The sequence below is a fragment of the Sinocyclocheilus rhinocerous genome, unplaced genomic scaffold (assembly GCF_001515625.1).
Source record: "Sinocyclocheilus rhinocerous isolate Xijiao unplaced genomic scaffold, SAMN03320098_v1.1 scaffold887, whole genome shotgun sequence".
NCBI classification, from domain to species: Eukaryota; Metazoa; Chordata; class Actinopteri; order Cypriniformes; family Cyprinidae; genus Sinocyclocheilus; species Sinocyclocheilus rhinocerous.
The window spans coordinates 231,541-248,998 of record NW_015634028.1 but is presented as its reverse complement, the minus strand read 5'-3'; the positions used below and the strand labels follow the sequence as shown (position 1 = coordinate 248,998).

The 17,458-nt window shown below is 36.9% G+C and overlaps 3 protein-coding genes and 1 pseudogene across 6 annotated transcripts in view; 3 read left to right on the top strand and 1 right to left on the bottom strand.

Annotated features, from left to right (window-relative positions):
* The window catches only part of mettl8 (methyltransferase 8, methylcytidine), an 11,928-nt gene extending 10,758 nt beyond the window's left edge, over positions 1-1,170 (bottom strand). For 2 of the 4 annotated variants that reach the window (XM_016559094.1, XM_016559096.1), the window contains exons 1-2: positions 1,051-1,169; positions 377-513 (exon numbers count right to left, since the gene is read on the bottom strand). In XM_016559094.1, coding sequence (XP_016414580.1) covers positions 377-513 — 137 coding nt within the window. In that variant the 5' untranslated portion in view covers positions 1,051-1,169. Of the gene's footprint in view, positions 1-376; positions 514-610; positions 875-1,050 lie in introns of those variants that run through there. The other 2 variants (XM_016559097.1, XM_016559095.1) reach the window with 2 other exon arrangements.
* LOC107745265 (DDB1- and CUL4-associated factor 17-like) lies at positions 884-5,856 on the top strand (annotated as a pseudogene).
* Positions 5,857-6,939: 1,083 nt separating this feature from the next.
* Positions 6,940-9,645, top strand: LOC107745253 (DDB1- and CUL4-associated factor 17-like). Its single transcript, XM_016559100.1, has 3 exons — positions 6,940-7,017; positions 9,232-9,387; positions 9,477-9,645. Exons 1-3 carry the CDS (start codon positions 6,955-6,957, stop codon positions 9,618-9,620), a joined length of 363 nt encoding a protein of 120 aa, XP_016414586.1. The 5' UTR covers positions 6,940-6,954; the 3' UTR covers positions 9,621-9,645.
* Positions 9,646-9,696: 51 nt separating this feature from the next.
* Positions 9,697-15,058, top strand: cybrd1 (cytochrome b reductase 1). Its single transcript, XM_016559098.1, has 4 exons — positions 9,697-10,515; positions 11,995-12,203; positions 14,370-14,524; positions 14,676-15,058. Exons 1-4 carry the CDS (start codon positions 10,143-10,145, stop codon positions 14,941-14,943), a joined length of 1,005 nt encoding a protein of 334 aa, XP_016414584.1. The 5' UTR covers positions 9,697-10,142; the 3' UTR covers positions 14,944-15,058.
* The last annotated feature ends 2,400 nt before the right edge of the window (positions 15,059-17,458 follow it).

Below are 17,458 nucleotides of genomic sequence, written 5' to 3'. Positions count from 1 at the left end.
ATTTAATAACATATTTTTCTGAAATATATACATGCATGTGTGTGTATTTATATATACATAATAAATATATATATATAGTACACATACATGTATTATGTAAACAAAAACTTTTATTTTGGATGCGATTAATCGCGATTAATCGTTTGACAGCACTAAATATATATATATATATATACAGTACATAGAGTCTCTCAGGTAATATGAGCTCATATAGAATATGAATTCCACTGTACTGAATTAATACATAAGTCTAAACTGATGTCAGGTTTGAGTTTTCTTTGAATATGTCGCCTAAACTTGCTAATATGAACCCAAGTCAGAACTGCAGGCTGCTGAGGGCAGCTAATAGGCATCCTCAAAACTCAGTCATCTTTACCACATGTTATGCTGAAAGATGTCCTCGGGGTCGGTGAGGATTCTTCCTCCTAACGGCGCGGGTGGTCTTCCTCCACTGAACGGCCTGCGGGGGATGCAGCTCACAGCACGGACGGCCAGCTTCAAGAACCCCCTCATCTGAGAACATCAATTAATCATTATGATTACAAACTTGACACAACACTATATACTAATGTGAAGTATTACACTACATGTCCCAGCCGGAAACATGCGCCTTCAGATGCCGTACACCCGGAAGTTATTGTAAACACATGTGAGCGCCGGTTTGTACGCGGATTACAATTTCAAAGCAAGCAAAGAAATCACTGCTAGAAGTAGACAATTGTAAGATTTTCATGCGAATATATTCTATAATTTTGCCAAGTTTTGGAAATGCTTGATATGAGGATACGTGTAAACAATGGAAAAGTTAGCAGTTAACAGTTAGCTTAGCTTAGTAGCAAATAATGTCTACTGAAAACGTAGCTTTAATTATAATACGAGCAAAATGAATTCATTTATCTGCTATGTAAGTTATGTTATGTAAGTCAAAAGACGCAGATGTTCTGCAGTATATTCGTTAATGCTGTAGTAACTGTTGTAGTTTGGATAACAATAATATGAATTCGAGTCTACATATAAAAAGACAGAGAATTGACTTCACCCAGCACTTACTTAGATGTCATTTCTGAAGATCATTCTGCTTAGGTTTGTGTTAGTCAGTGTATTTTCTCTGAATGGTGTGAGTGAGTGAGTAGTACCGTCCCCTATGTGCGCAGCGCCCCCCTGCGAGTAAAAACAGCTGTGATCTGCTGACTTCGAGATCCAGTGGATCCTGCTCCAGTGACATTGGCAGATTACTGGGAGCAAATCTTAAGATCCTGAGAAACATCATTCTCCAAGTAAGTATTGCTGTGTGTATATATATATATATATATATATATATATATATATATGCATTTGCTTGATGTTAATTTATGTCATGACTTTATAGGATGGTGCAGAATTCTCAAAGGTTTGGAGCAAGACTTCCAAGTCCCTCATCGCTTATGAAAGTGGACGGATATACTTTGATAATTGCAGGTGTTGTTACAGCAGGTAAACTATATAATCTGATGTTATTAGTTTTAGACACTGGTAAAGAAATTGGTAACACTTTACAATAAGGTTTCATTTGTTAACATGAACTAACTATGAGCAATACTTCTACAGCATTTATTAATACATTTTAAGGTCAAAATTGTTATCTGTTAACATTAGTTAATGCACTGTGAACTAGCATGAACATTTTTATTAACTAACAGATGTTCTGTAAAAAAAGATATTGTTCATTGTTAGTTGGTGTTAGTTAATGCATTAACTAAAGTTAACAAATGAGACCTTACTGTAAAGTGTTACCAGAAATTGTGTGTGATGCTACAATATGACATCTATTAATATGGTTCACATTTATTAAAAATCACAGCCATTTGCCTGAGCCAGAACAGCTGTATGAGCTCCCCAAAGCCCCCAAAACGGAGAAGATTGAAGATGCATTATTATGCCAGTGTCCTCTAGTGAGTTTGATCAGCTGCTGCACATCATTCGTATTTGCCTATGCAAAATAAATGCCCCTTTTAACTTTGTGTGTAACTGATATTTTTGCAGGACAAAGTTCTGCCAAACGCTTCAGACCAGAAATCATGTCTGCTGGTTCTGACAGCTCATAACTGGTTATATCGGCTCTCAGCTGACACAGGAAAAACACTAGAGCGGGTCTACCTCTCCTCTCAATTCAAATTCAGGTTATCTTTCTGTCCATGTCTGCCTGTCTGTCTGTCTGTCTGTCTATCTGCATGTCTGTCTGTCTGTCTGTCTATATGTCTGTCTGTCTGTCTCTGTCTGTCTGTCTGTCTGTCTGCCTGTCTGTCTGCCTGTCTGTCTGTCTATCTGTCTGTCTAGCTGTCTGTCTGTATATCTATCTATCTATCTGTCTGTCTGTCTGTCTAGTTTTAACTGTACTAACTAAAGTAAAGAATGAAGTAGTGGTAATAACTTAACAAGCTGCGTTTTGTGACATGTTACAGTATAATTTTCGACAAACGCAGTAATCTCATCAACATATCTGAAATGTCTTTTGACAGTTTGTATGCTGGAATGTGTTTTTGCTGTACTAATGAGTTTGTTAACAGATCTTTAGGTTGGGACTCCTCACAGGAGACATTATATGTCAAATCCATTCAGAGCAAACAAACGACTCTGGAACGACAGGTCAGACGTTACTGGGGCTTATATCTGCATTGTACTTGCTCCATATGCAGTTGGCCACACTCTCTCTCTCTCTCTCTCTCTCTCTCTCTCTCTGGCTGGTGTTAATAAAAACATCCTCATGCGTGTGGCCGTATTTCAAGTCTTTCTACTGGAGCTTGTAGGAATGCTGGAGAAAGGTTATACATTTTTATAATTTATTTATCATATTTTAAAAATGTATTTCAATTTAGCTTCACTTATATCACAATGTTAATTTGGTTCAGAACAAGGTTTAGGTCTTTTTTTTATTCTTTGAAACGTTGGAGCATTTTCAAATGAAAGAATCAGTATATGTGGGTTGTGTTATGTTCAGGTCTTTGGGAAGACTGCTGTGGACGTGCTGCTGTCACAGGGAGGGTTAGCTGTATCACACAGCTCGAAACACGTCAAACTTTACAGTTTTGAGTACATTGTTAATAAGGTAATGGAAACATTATTGTTTGTTATGATTGTTTGGTTTATTGACCCTGTTTCTTCTGTCATTATTCCATATGTGTTCTTTTTCACTTCAGTTTAGAATTGAGGAGTTGGCTCTGGGACAGCAGTGTGAGATGAAAGGAATTGTGGGAGAAGCTCCATATTTCCGGTCAACATTCACATTCTGGGTGTCTGGTATCTTATAAATATATCTAAATAAATACCTTCTGTGTTTTATACTTCTCATTTGCACCCTACTGTACTGTATCCACATTGCACTATATTAATGTAGATTTAGATTGCACCTCGTAATGTATTTCATAGCTAACTTCATTGAGCTGGTCTCTGCACCTGTCCCTCATAAATGTTTATTGTTATATATATATATATATATTTATGCTTATTTATACAGTATACATTGGCTATTTGCACTTCTGGTTAGATGCTAAATGCATTTCATGTTATCTGTTTTTGCAAATAAACTCTTCATATATATATATATATATATATATTTATGCTTATTTATACAGTATACATTGGCTATTTGCACTTCTGGTTAGATGCTAAATGCATTTCATTGGCCCTGTACTTGTACTCTGCACAATGACGATAAAGTTGAATCTAATCCAATCTAATCTAGTAAGAGTAGACCAAATAACTTCCCAAAAACTATGCATCTTTGAACACTGGCAAAACATATGCGCATGATGTACTTCGTAGTGTTTATACTTTTTAAAAGGGAATCAATTGGATGGCTTACTTATGATTGACTCTGTATGAAAAAATGAAAACAATTACAAGACACGTATTACCTTCAAGTATCAGAAGACTTTGGAGAGTGCTTCTGAATTTATGTTTAGGCACTGCATAGATGGTGTGACATTTACAGAAAAAAAAATCATGTTCATGTTTTCATGTGAGTTGTCAACACTTCTCTCTACAGAGTGTCCTCCCGTATTGTTTGAGATGTCATACTTTGAGAACGGGGTTCAGATCGGAGGTCATCCCTGGCACTACATCTACACTCCCAACCACAAGAGGCACAGAGGAACCCATCACATCTGCTCTATCACAGACGGAGCACTGGTGAATACTCTCGTTCCTACAGATATTCTTAGGAAAATCAGTCCCGCAAAAAAAAACAAAAAAGCCAAGCTGCGATATATTTAGACATGCACTGAGGTTAAAGTGTGTATGTTACCTACATGTTGCATTTTAGTTAAAATTATTATCATATTATTATCTCTTAGGGCAAGACAAACAGTATTAGGTTTATCTTACACAGCAAACTTATGAATGTTTTGAGTCTTTGGTACTAAAATAACCATTGGTTTTATGAACAAGACTACTTATCTTCAATAACTGATATAAGTGGCATTTAATTAAAGTTTTTCTTGTTTATATCATTGCAGATAAGTTGGATATGTAAGTATGTTCAACTTTATCTGCATGCATACAGTATACTTGCGTAGGGTGATACATAGTACTAAGTAAACCGTATGTATTGTGAAAAGTGCTATACTAATCAGTTTGGCTTGACTCGTGTGTAAAGACCTTGTCTATCTAACCCAGTAATATGTCATCTTTACACATCAGGCTAAGAATGGCGTCCAGGACATGAAATGTGACTCTCTAGAAGCAGACTGGATCTTTTTTCACCCAGATGACTCGGGTCGAATTGTTCATGCTGGGCTCAGCACAATAAAGTGAGCATAATAATTATTATATAAATGGCAAGAGAGACAAAGCTGCACATTGAATATTCCTATATGTGACCCTGGAGCACAAAAGCAGTCTTAAGTCGCTGGGGTATATTTGTAGCAATAGCCAAAAACATTGTATGGGTCAAAATTATCGATTTTTCTTTTATGCCAAAAATCATTAGGATATTAAGTAAAGATCATGTTCCATAAAGATATTTTGTAAATTTCCTACCGTAAATATATCAAAACTTAATTTTTGATTAGTAATATGCATTGCTAAGAACTTCATTTGGACAACTTTAAAGGTGATTTTCTCAATATTTAGATTTTTTTTGCACCCTCAGATTCCAGATTTTCAAATAGTTGTATCTCGGTTAAATATTGTCCTATCCTAACAAACCATACATCAATGGAAAGCGTATTTATTCAGCTTTCAGGTGATGTATAAATCTCAATTTCAAAAAATTGGTTTTGTGGTCCAGGGTCACATATAAACAGTGTCCTTGAACAAGCATAAACAAGTGAATGTGAAACCACGACCTTAACATTAACAATGAGAGTATTAAACCATGTAGCTTTTGCTTCTCTCTGCGATTGTCATTTTGAATTTTCTCTCTCACAGTGTTCTGAAGATCATGGCTGAAACAGGATGTGACTGGAAGTATGAGATAGTCACAGCCTTCTCCATCACCGCTGCTCGTCACGATAGAGTAATTTATGTTTATGGGTTCATTACCAGCTGTAGTTGCATCGCAATATTATAGCAATATCAATACTAGAACTTTTTCATTTTTAAACACACCAGAAATACCAGCTGATTTTTAGTGTAAAAGCAGAACATCGCTGCATGGAAGGATGGTTTGTAATCAGTGGTTCTTCTTCCTCCCAGGCCCCTCAGGTGATTGTGATGTCTTCTGGCCGTGCAGTGAAAAGGAGAATCCAGTTGTTAGACGATGACCCAGCTCAGCAGGTACTGCAAATCATGGCGCTTCAATAGTTCTTTGTAGAACATTGGTGCAGAGAAGATCCCTCTTCTTATACAGGGTTTCCGCGGGGTCTTAAAAAAGAAGTCATACATTTAGTTGTATCAAATTTAAGGCCTTACAAAGTATTCAATTGTACAAGAAAGTCTTAAATATGATTTCAGGAGGTCTTAAATTTGGGGATGGAAAGACCAGAATTGCTATATGGCTTAATGTGATGATTAAACTTCAAAAGGCGATGATTTTATAAACAGGAGAGCTGGGCGTTTCAGAGTCCGGTGCTGCTCGGCTTTGTTTACTGTCGTTACCGCTGTGTTTCTGCCATTCCGAAAGCGCCTCCTGCTGGCAGAGAATGAATGTGCATTTTCAGTAAGCCTGTTTTATTCAGGACCACATTTCTAGGACCCTATAGGCTAGTTTTTTGAATTCTTTTTATTTATTTATTGTATGTATATATTAGCCGCTCATACTATTCTATAGCACTTGCTATTCAATTCTGTATATTATTATTTTTAAGGAATTATGTAGTTGTTTAATTGTATACACTTAATTATTGTCCTAACCAACTCCTAACTCTAAACATACCCGTTGGTAACCTTCTTGAAATAGTTAACATAATTTATTTCAATATATTCTCTCTCTATATATAGGCTCTATACATGTATAGGATCTATATATATATATAGTTTTTAGGTTTTAAATTCTGTTTTCTTAGAAAGAAAGACTTTTGTCTTTGCAAGACTTGTTCATTAGCCGCAGTGCAGCACTTCCCGTCTGATGTCTGACGCACTTAAGTGCAGTAAACGGTAAAACAATTGTGGTACAAATTAGTGTGTTTATTAGTACATTAATAAATGTAAAATAGTTTTTAAAAAGTTCACGCCAGCTCTTACATCAGAAATAAGATGGAAAGATAAAAAATGAATAGTTTCCATGGATCTAGTCTTTGCATCTGTTTGTTTGATGTTTGAATCAGGTCTCCTCTGTTGGAGTAGAATTGGCTAGATGGCGCTGTCACAAAAAAGGGTCCTAGTAGAAATGCGGTCCTGAAACTGCAGCCTCCAGTATTGCAGGAACACAGTATTGGGGTTGTTTTTGTTCAGACCAATGTGAAAATCCCTCGCTGCATGGAAGGATGGTTTGTAATCAGTGGTTCTTCTTCCTCCCAGGCCCCTCAGGTGATTGTGATGTCTTCTGGCCGTGCAGTGAAAAGGAGAATCCAGTTGTTAGACGATGACCCAGCTCAGCAGGTACTGCAAATCATGGCGCTTCAATAGTTCTTTGTAGAACATTGGTGCAGAGAAGATCCCTCTTCTTATACAGGGTTTCCGCGGGGTCTTAAAAAAGAAGTCATACATTTAGTTGTATCAAATTTAAGGCCTTACAAAGTATTCAATTGTACAAGAAAGTCTTAAATATGATTTCAGGAGGTCTTAAATTTGGGGATGGAAAGACCAGAATTGCTATATGGCTTAATGTGATGATTAAACTTCAAAAGGCGATGATTTTATAAACAGGAGAGCTGGGCGTTTCAGAGTCCGGTGCTGCTCGGCTTTGTTTACTGTCGTTACCGCTGTGTTTCTGCCATTCCGAAAGCGCCTCCTGCTGGCAGAGAATGAATGTGCATTTTCAGTAAGCCTGTTTTATTCAGGACCACATTTCTAGGACCCTATAGGCTAGTTTTTTGAATTCTTTTTATTTATTTATTGTATGTATATATTAGCCGCTCATACTATTCTATAGCACTTGCTATTCAATTCTGTATATTATTATTTTTAAGGAATTATGTAGTTGTTTAATTGTATACACTTAATTATTGTCCTAACCAACTCCTAACTCTAAACATACCCGTTGGTAACCTTCTTGAAATAGTTAACATAATTTATTTCAATATATTCTCTCTCTATATATAGGCTCTATACATGTATAGGATCTATATATATATATAGTTTTTAGGTTTTAAATTCTGTTTTCTTAGAAAGAAAGACTTTTGTCTTTGCAAGACTTGTTCATTAGCCGCAGTGCAGCACTTCCCGTCTGATGTCTGACGCACTTAAGTGCAGTAAACGGTAAAACAATTGTGGTACAAATTAGTGTGTTTATTAGTACATTAATAAATGTAAAATAGTTTTTAAAAAGTTCACGCCAGCTCTTACATCAGAAATAAGATGGAAAGATAAAAAATGAATAGTTTCCATGGATCTAGTCTTTGCATCTGTTTGTTTGATGTTTGAATCAGGTCTCCTCTGTTGGAGTAGAATTGGCTAGATGGCGCTGTCACAAAAAAGGGTCCTAGTAGAAATGCGGTCCTGAAACTGCAGCCTCCAGTATTGCAGGAACACAGTATTGGGGCTGTTTTTGTTCAGACCAATGTGAAAATCGACCCATGTTTTTACCCTGCAAACACACAGAGCTGTAAATGTGAACTGGTGGATCGATAAGAAGAATAATCATGCTTTTACAGTTTAATATGTTACTGTAGACATTGCCCTACCCCGTTCATATGGTATTAAATGTATTTGTGCAGGTCTTAAAAAGTCTTAAATTTGAGCTTGAAAATCCTACAGAAACCCTGTATAGAGAACTGTTGGCCTGTATAGAGTTCCTGAGTGAGAACAAATCTTGATTTTATATTTAGGGTCCTTCAGATCAGTGTATTGGTATCTGAATTTTTTAAAGCACCAGAGCATATTTTACTTTCTAAGGAACTTAAAAAGTTTTTTGTGGCACTCAAAGGAAAAGTTCACCCAAAAATGAAAACATTATTTACTCGCCCTGATATTGTTTCAAACTCGTATGATACAAAACACACAACAACAAAAAAACTTGTGTAAAATGTACAATTCTTTTCTGGTATTTTTAGAGAGGGTTTTTTTTTTTTTTAAGATGTTGACCTTGATCAATGTATGCTTTCACTGTATGAACATCTCTTGGAATATGTTCCATAGAAGAACAAGTTACCAGGTTTTGGAACATTTCTTTCTTGATTATGTAATTGCAGAAATCTAAAATACAATCAGGCAGCTTAAAGTTGGGTGTATATTATATACAACTTTATTAGCATATATTCAGTACACTCACGTAAAGCAATATATAATGTACTATATAGCTAATTTCAACTGTATGATTTTTTATTTAATTGCAAAATGTGACTATTATCGTCCAGCTCTTTATATAAAGCTGGATATGTATGTCCAACTTACAGTATTGGAACATGATGGTGAGTAAATGATGACAACATTTTCATTTTTTACCTGAACTATCACTATAAACATTGTTCTCATGTGGCAAACCCTGTAAAAGCAATTTTTGATTCTAATTGGAAACTGAATTTTTTTAAAATGTTGTCTAAGAATGTACATAGAGGTGTCTGACTGAGTGAACTCACTCTAGTGCATCTCTGAGATGGTCTGCTATGTTTTTACTTTGACATTTGCATGTAGTAAGTTGACGGTCTTATCTAGACATTCAGAATGGTGAAGTATGAAGATGAACTTGATCTGTTGGCTGTGGTAGACATCACTCAGACTGAAGATGAAGGACAGGCCCATCTTCATCTACATGACAATAAGACGGGGCTTTTAATGAAGAGAGTTCCTCTAAAAGAGCCATGGGATGTGGTATGACATGAATAAATGAATGTCTCTGTTTTTAGATCTCATTCACTCTATCTGTCATAACCCAACATCCTCTCTACGTTGTTTTCCAGACCTACAGTCACGAGGTTTACTTTGATAGAGACACGATTATTCACACTGTCCAGGAGAAAAATAACTCATTCTGCTGCCATGTTTCTAAAATGAGCTTCGGATTAACCATGAGCACATTTCATATTTCTGTATGTGATGATTAATAATGAACTATAGTGCATTTCTCCAAAAAAAAACAAAAAAAAACAACCTTTTATTAAATTTTTCTATTTGGATTTTTGAGGACTCAAAAGACATTTCTTTTTAAATATATGAATCTTTCACAGTCGTTTGGATTGAATAATGACGGCCCTGAACAAACATTTATTCCTTGATGGAATTGAACTTGAAACACTTTTCTGTTTAGTTATTTTATTTGCTTGTAACTTTACTAATAACGACTAGTTTGTGACCAATACTCTCTTGTAGTCATTGTGAAACTAGTGATGTTGCATATGTTTACTGTGGTTAGTTACAAAATAGTGCTGGAATAAAAAAAAAGGAAAAGAAAGAAGTCTCCGTCCCAAAACCTAGTAAGCTGCCTACCTGGACAGCATTATAAGTCTAAACTTAATGTGCCCACAAAATAGTAGGTGTTACTGGGCATTATAAGCTTCACATGTAGCATTTTGGGCATGGATAAGGTCCAAACCTAGTTTGCTTCCTACCTAGACTGCATTTTGAGTATGACAGGCATCATCCGAAGCTGCAGTTTGACTCCCAGCAATGCTGCCCAGATAGGCAGCTTACTAGGGTTTAAGACAGCGCCTCTTGTTTGGGCGAGAAAGTGCAAAAGGGACCCAGCCCCCCGTCCGACGTGTCTTGTGTTGTTGCCCTGCTGTAGTCGCATGAGTTCATTGCAGACTGCGAGGATGGAGAACTACAAGCAGTTTCTCGTTGTCTTCACTCTGGCTCTGGCGCTCGGGTTTGTGGCGATCGCGGTCGCTTTAACGTGGGTTTTACACTTCAGAGAGGGGCTCGGCTGGGACGGAGGAGCGGCGGAGTTTAACTGGCACCCGTTGTTAATGGTGATAGGCTTTATTTTTCTTCAGGGAGTCGGTAAGGAGTTTGAATGTTTACACTTCAATCAGAAAAGGTTTCGCATTCCTGAATCTTTGATCACGATTTAAAGTAACAGGTCACAGTACTACAACAAAACTACAGTTACTCATAAAGTAGCCTAACCATTTTAGTTATGTAAATGTGAAGTTATGCTGACTTTTCGGACAAAATTTGAGATAAAGATGGTGGCTGTGCATCAAACCGTACTGAACTTTTACATGTCCTCTTTTAACTCATCCCAGCTAACAAAAATATGTAGAACGTTGCGCTAACGTTCTCATTAAGTTATGAAAACGTTATATCTAGATGTTCGCTGATCGTTCAGAACGCGTTTTATTTATTTTTTGTTACTGCGAACGTTAGAAAAAAAAACATCCAGAGACGTTCCATTTTATAATTTGCAAACATTATGGAAACGTTACTTTCTGAAACAAATGTACGTTAGTGGTTCTCAACTCCAGTCCCACTGCTCTGCACGTTTTATGTCCTTATTTAACGCACCTGATTCATTTCATCAGCTCGTTAATAGACAGATCCATGAACTGAACTGAGAGTCAATAAAGTGAGATATACATAATGAACAGAGCAGAGAACCACTGCGTTAGAGGAACGTAAAGCTGAAACAATTAAAGGGGTCATAAGACAAGATTTCAATTTGTCCTTTCTCTTTGGAGTGTTACAAGCTCTTGGTGCATAAAGAAGATATGTAAAGTTGCAAAGACTAAAGTCTCAAATCCAAAGAGATATTCTTTATAAAAGTTAAGAGTCAACCACGCCTACGTAACCATGTCTACGTCATGATGTGGGAAGATTTGCATAACGCCGCCTAAATGTTCACGCAAAGAAAGACGGCGTAACTTTTATTCTCGCTGTAGTATTGTTGTTACAGCCACCGCCATGTCATGAAGGCGCTGCGTGTTTCGTTGTGAAAGCAAAACTACTTTGTTTGGTCTTCCAAAAGAGGACGATATCCACTTCGTCATGCCTAGAGCTGATCCGTGCTGGTCGCTGAGGAGACGCGTTTCAGAAAGGCGGGGCATAGAGGAGAAACAATAATGTACAGTATGTGGAAAATAATGTTTTTTTTTACCTTAAACCGCATAAACATTTCATTACACCAAATACACAAAATAATGTTATTTTTAGCAACATCATATGACCCCTTTAAAAAAAAAATACGCTCCTTGAATGATGTATAAATAACGTTTCGAGAACATTATTAAAGACCAAATAACCTTGAACAACGTTTTACTATTGTTACTGGATGAACGTTTGTTTATATCTTGCAAGAATGTTGGACAAAGTTCTGAGAACGTTTCCTTTTAGCTGGAATGTATTTAAAATATGTATTTATAAAAATGCCCATGATTTTGGGAATCATCGCTCTACAAATATGTTAGAATGTTTTATTTCACACTGCTGTATTGAGTCGAGATTGCATTGTTAAAAAAAAAAAAAACAGATTTTCTTTTTCAGCAATTGTAGTGTACAGGCTGCCATGGACCTGGAGGTGCAGCAAGCAGATGATGAAGCTTATCCATGCAGGGCTGAATGTTCTCGCCTTCATCTTGGCTGTCATTTCTGTGGTGGCTGTGTTTGATTTCCACAATGCAAAGAACATTCCCAATATGTACAGCCTGCACAGCTGGATTGGCCTGGCTACTGTCATACTCTACCCAACACAGGTTTGCTTTCACAGACACACTGCTACATCTACCACTTCAACCCTCCTACACTTTTGCCACATTCAGTCCACTTTCATCAAAAACAGTAGTACTTACACTTTACAAATTTAATTTAGACCATTTCCACCCTCTTTCTGACTAGTAAAATGTAATAATACATGCTGTTTTTGCTACAGTGTCTTTGAGATTTCAATACGGTATTTAAATTATATCTGTCATCTACCCTAAACACTACTAGTCAAAAGATTGGAATAATTAAGAATTTCTTTTATCTTTTTGAAAGAAGTCATTTATGTTCACCAAGGCTGGAATTTTTTTTTTTCAACAATTTGTAACTTTTTTTTTTTTTTTTACAAAAACAGTAATATTGTGAAATATTATTACAAGTTAAGCAACAGTTTCCTATTTGAATATATTTAAAAATGTCATTTAATATCATTTTTAATTGAAACCATGGCATTCTGTGATGGCAAAACTGAAATTTAGCAGCCGTTACTCTAGTCTTCAGCATCGCATGTAGAAACCATTGTAATATGCTGATTTGCTGCTCAGTTATTATCAGTTATTATTGGTGGTCAGTTATCAATAATGGTTATTCTTATCAATGTTGAAAAGTCAAGTTAAGTCAAGTGACCTTTATTTATATAGCGCTTTATACAATTCATGTTGTGTCAAAGCAGCTTTACAGTGTCAAACAGGAAAAACGTGTGCTGATAATGCAAGAGGACAATAGAAAAGTCAGTTCATTGATAATTCAGTGATGCCTCTCTTGCAATAGTGTCTGTGCAGTCAAGTCAACAATGTTGCCAGAAATTAAGCGTCCCCAACTAAACAAGCCAGAGGCGACAGTGGCAAGGAACCAAAACTTCACCAGTGACAGAAATGGAGAAAAAAAAACCTTGGGAGAAACCAGGCTCAGTCAGGGGGCCAGTTCTCCTCTGGCCAGATGAAACCAGCATGGTGTGGTTTAATTCCAGGCTGCAGCACACGTCAGATTGAGCAGAGGACTCGTCTGGTTCCCGTGGTCTTGTGCCGATGGCCGACGAGGTGATGCTTCGCGTCGTGCCTAACAACGCCCCTTAGCTGTAATAAATTCACTGTAAACCACGGCTTCTTGGGGCTCATTGCATTATTTTAAGGGCTGTCTCAATCGTGAAATCCTTCCAGTGCACTGGAACGTTCGCTCCCAGAAAAATCCCACAGTGCTCCGCAAAAACTAGGGAGCATCGGTGCTCACTATGTTCCCTTACCGGAAATTATGTCACATTTCTGAAGTGCTAAACCACACGAACCAACTCGATAAATATAATGACACGCAATAGAAGATTTGAAAAGACGAGTTGTTTTTTTTTGTATATTTCAACATAAACACACATCGCTAGACAGGTAATGAACACATTTAGTTAACAATTATTATTCATATTCGGCTGAAATGTTGTAAGAACATGTAAAAGAACAATGCGTTTAAAGAGAATAAAAAATAATATCAAAAAGAGATTGATCCTGCCTGTTGTTGATTAAATCTAGCGGTGACGTTCTACAGTGTTGTCCGTTAATGTTGTACGTAGTCATGTCACCGGAAATGGAGTAATCACTGTCCCAATGTGCAGTGAGCCAGGAAACTTACCAGTGACCAAATTCGTGTACACGATACACTGATTCACGAGCTCGGAAGCTAGGGAGCTGATTGAGACGCACCCATGGTCTCCGCTGGCATTCAGGGCTGTAGAGGTCGTCTCTTAACAGGAAAACGTCTTTTATCAGGAAAACAGTTTTTGCTACATTAAAATCTTTGAGACCATGATACTTTTTTTTTTTCAGGATTCTTGGATGAATAGAAAGTTCAATGAACAGCATTTATTTGAAAAAAAAAGAAAATCTTTTATCACATTAAATAAATGTCTTTACTGTCACTTTAAATCAGTTGAATATGTCCTTGTTCAATAAAAGTATTATTAGAATTTTTTAAATCTTGTTTCTTGAGCAGCATATTAGAACATATAAAAATGTTTTAAAAACTGGTAATTATTCCAAACTTTTGACCAGTAGTGTGTGTGTGTGTGTGTGTGTTTTTATTATTATATATTATTTTTTATTAAAATTTTGTAACGTTTATGTTAGAGCCATCTCAGGTGTGATGTGTTCCTCTCTCTTATTATTTATTAGATAGTTATGGGCATTGCCGTCTATCTGATACCTGCAACTCCAGTGTACGTGCGTGCTGCTCTCATGCCTGTACACATCTACAGCGGCCTGTTCATCTTCACCAGTGTTATAGCCACAGCTCTCATGGGCATCACAGAGAAACTCATATTTAGCCTGTAAGTACAGCTTCAGACAACACAAACCATACAAATGCATTGATTCCTGGATCTGTACATGACATGTAATCAGTTTCTGTGCGCTTTAAAAGCCAAAGCAAATTTGTACTTAGTAAAGGTGTTTCTTAGTGTTGTTTGTAATGTCTTACAGGAAGAGCCCTGCTTATAAAGAATCTCCACCGGAAGCTGTTTTGGTAAATGTTCTTGGGCTGCTCATTGCTGCATTTGGTGGTCTTGTTCTCTGGATTGCAACTCGCCCCTCTTGGAAGAGGCCGAGAGAAGAAATCACACAAGGCGTGAGCAATAACAGCTCAAGCCCAGAGGGCATCAAAGTGGGAACTGCCATGACCTCAAGAACCGAGCAAGAATCCAGCCTCGAGACACGCAGACGCAACGGAAAAGCAGAAGAGTCTGGATAAACACAGAGTTTTGAAACAAGTTTGTGGATTTTAGTTCATTTAATCTCAAAGAAAAAATATCTTAAATTGTGTTCCGAAGATGAACGAAGGTTTTACGGGTTTGGAACGATATGAGGGTGAGTAATTAATGACAGAATTTTTATTTTTGGGTGAACTATCCCTTTAATATCAATGCTGAAATTCCTACAGTCATATTTGAAGGGCATTTTAAACTGACAGCTGTGTTTGCGCTGTATTATCTCTTTGCTGTCATTAAGAACATATAGATGCGTGTACCGTCCCTCCCTGCTGCTTTTAAAGATTTGTCTTTTTTTTTTAGATATTTTAAAGTATTTGCACTATTATAACATTTAACACACTAATGTATACATTAAAGCTCAGTTGCATTATACTGCATTATTACAGTCATAGTGTTTATATCACACCTGATTAGCCAGTTTGTTCATTTTAAACATGATATTGTAATTGAAATGTTTTCAGCTTTGTTACAATAGAAATATGTTATTGTTAGGGACATAAAAACAAGTAAAACTTACTATAACATTTTGTATATCTGTTGGAACATATCAAAACCAAGATTTGAATTGTATTTTATATTACCAAAATTATTTATCATTTGACGGATGATTTTTGTATGAAATGCTCAAAATCATTAAATATTTTAGCATATTTGTGGACCTTTTTTTTCCTTCTGAAATAACAGGGTGAGGATAACTTCATACAATGAACCAATGTGTTTTGTACCTTCTTTAGAATACCAAAAGCATGGCTGGATGATTGAAGTAAATATGCAAAAAAAAAAAAAAACATGCATACATTTTATTATCTGTTGTATGGATAATATGTCTGGTTTGTCCAGTGTCCATATTGCCCAGACTGCTATGTACATGATATAATAGTTTGCCCTTGCAGTACAGTAGTTCATAAGCAATAAAAAGCTTCTTAATCATTGACAAACAATATATGGCATTTGCAAGTTTTGTTTCCTAAAGTACAGTGACAGTAGATTGTAAAAATAATATCACGTTACAGTGTGAGGAACCTCTGCAAACGGTTCAGTGCTACAAACTCAATCGCGAACAATTTCAGACCTTCTTGCAAACCAGTCTGTTCGATTATTTATTCGCGAATTTGGTATGGCGAAAACACGACATTGCTGAAATTTTACAGTAAAATTACTGTAAACTATCAGGGACACAGTGGTATGCTGCTCGTGCTCTGCATAAGTACAATAATACAACAAAATTAAATTAACCAATAAGGAGGTGAAAAAACGGACATCTACAACAAATTATATTTTTATTGTGTTTTGTTGTTGTTTCTGTGCTTTTTCCCGCCATTTTGACCACGGTTTCTGAAGCTTGTTTAAATATCGAACTATTAAAAGTGTGGGTGACTGACGAACTAACAAACTGACTAACGAACTAAATAAATAACATTTCTCCATTTACACTGTTACCAATGTGCAACCGAGAAATAAACATTAAACTCGTTCTGTACCTGGTCATGTCCAAGAAGCATCTGATTCATTTGCAGAAGAGCGCGAGAATAGAACGTTTGAGACGGAAGCTTTATTATGACGCACTGCGTTACAACAGTCAACAGCTGTAAAAGAGCGGGAGAAACAGCATACAGGTGTAGTGTGTGATCAGGAGTAAGGTAAGTCACATATCCAGTATGATTATTAAAGTACCTTTACCTGAAGTTAAAGTTGTAATTTGCACAACAGAACTGTATTATTATCTATTCGCAGACATCACTGGAGAGCAGAGCTCCCCCTCCAGCACTGAGGATATTTCTCATCTGCAGAAAGTAGACCCTCAGATCTGGAGTCCAGCGGAGGCTACACCTCTACCAGCGCTGATGTTTCCTCCTCTGAAGAGAGTGGGAAGATTGATCTGCTGGCTGAACTTCAGGCCGCAGCAGTTCGTGAAGGGATAGAGAAGTTAAAGGGGTCATATGATGCGATTTCAATTTGTCCTTTCTCTTTGGAGTGTTACAAGCTCTTGGTGCATAAAGAAGATCTGTAAAGTTGCAAAGACTAAAGTCTTAAATCCAAAGAGATATTCTTTATAAAAGTTAAGAGTCAACCACACCTACCTAAAACGGCTCGTTCTAACACGCTCCCACATGTCTACATCACAGTGTGGGAAGATTTGCATAATGCCCTCAAATGTTCACGCAAAGAAAGAAGGCGTAACTTTTATTCTCGCTGTAGTTTTGTTGTTGCCGCCGCCGCCGCCATGTCGTGAAGGCGCTGTGTTTCGTTGTGAAAGCGAAACTACTTTGTTTGGTCTTCCAAAAGAGGACGATATCGCTTTGTCATGCCTGGAGCTGATCTGTGCTGGTTGCTGAGGAAATACATCAACTTCGCGCTGTGGATTGCCGGATCGGCTTTCACCGTGGACGAAGCGGAGTCCAGCCCGGGGTCGTCACATGTGGTTGCCGCAGGCATCACAATATGGTAAGGTTATATGAAGTTTTATTATATTTAAAGAGTTTTTATATTTTATAT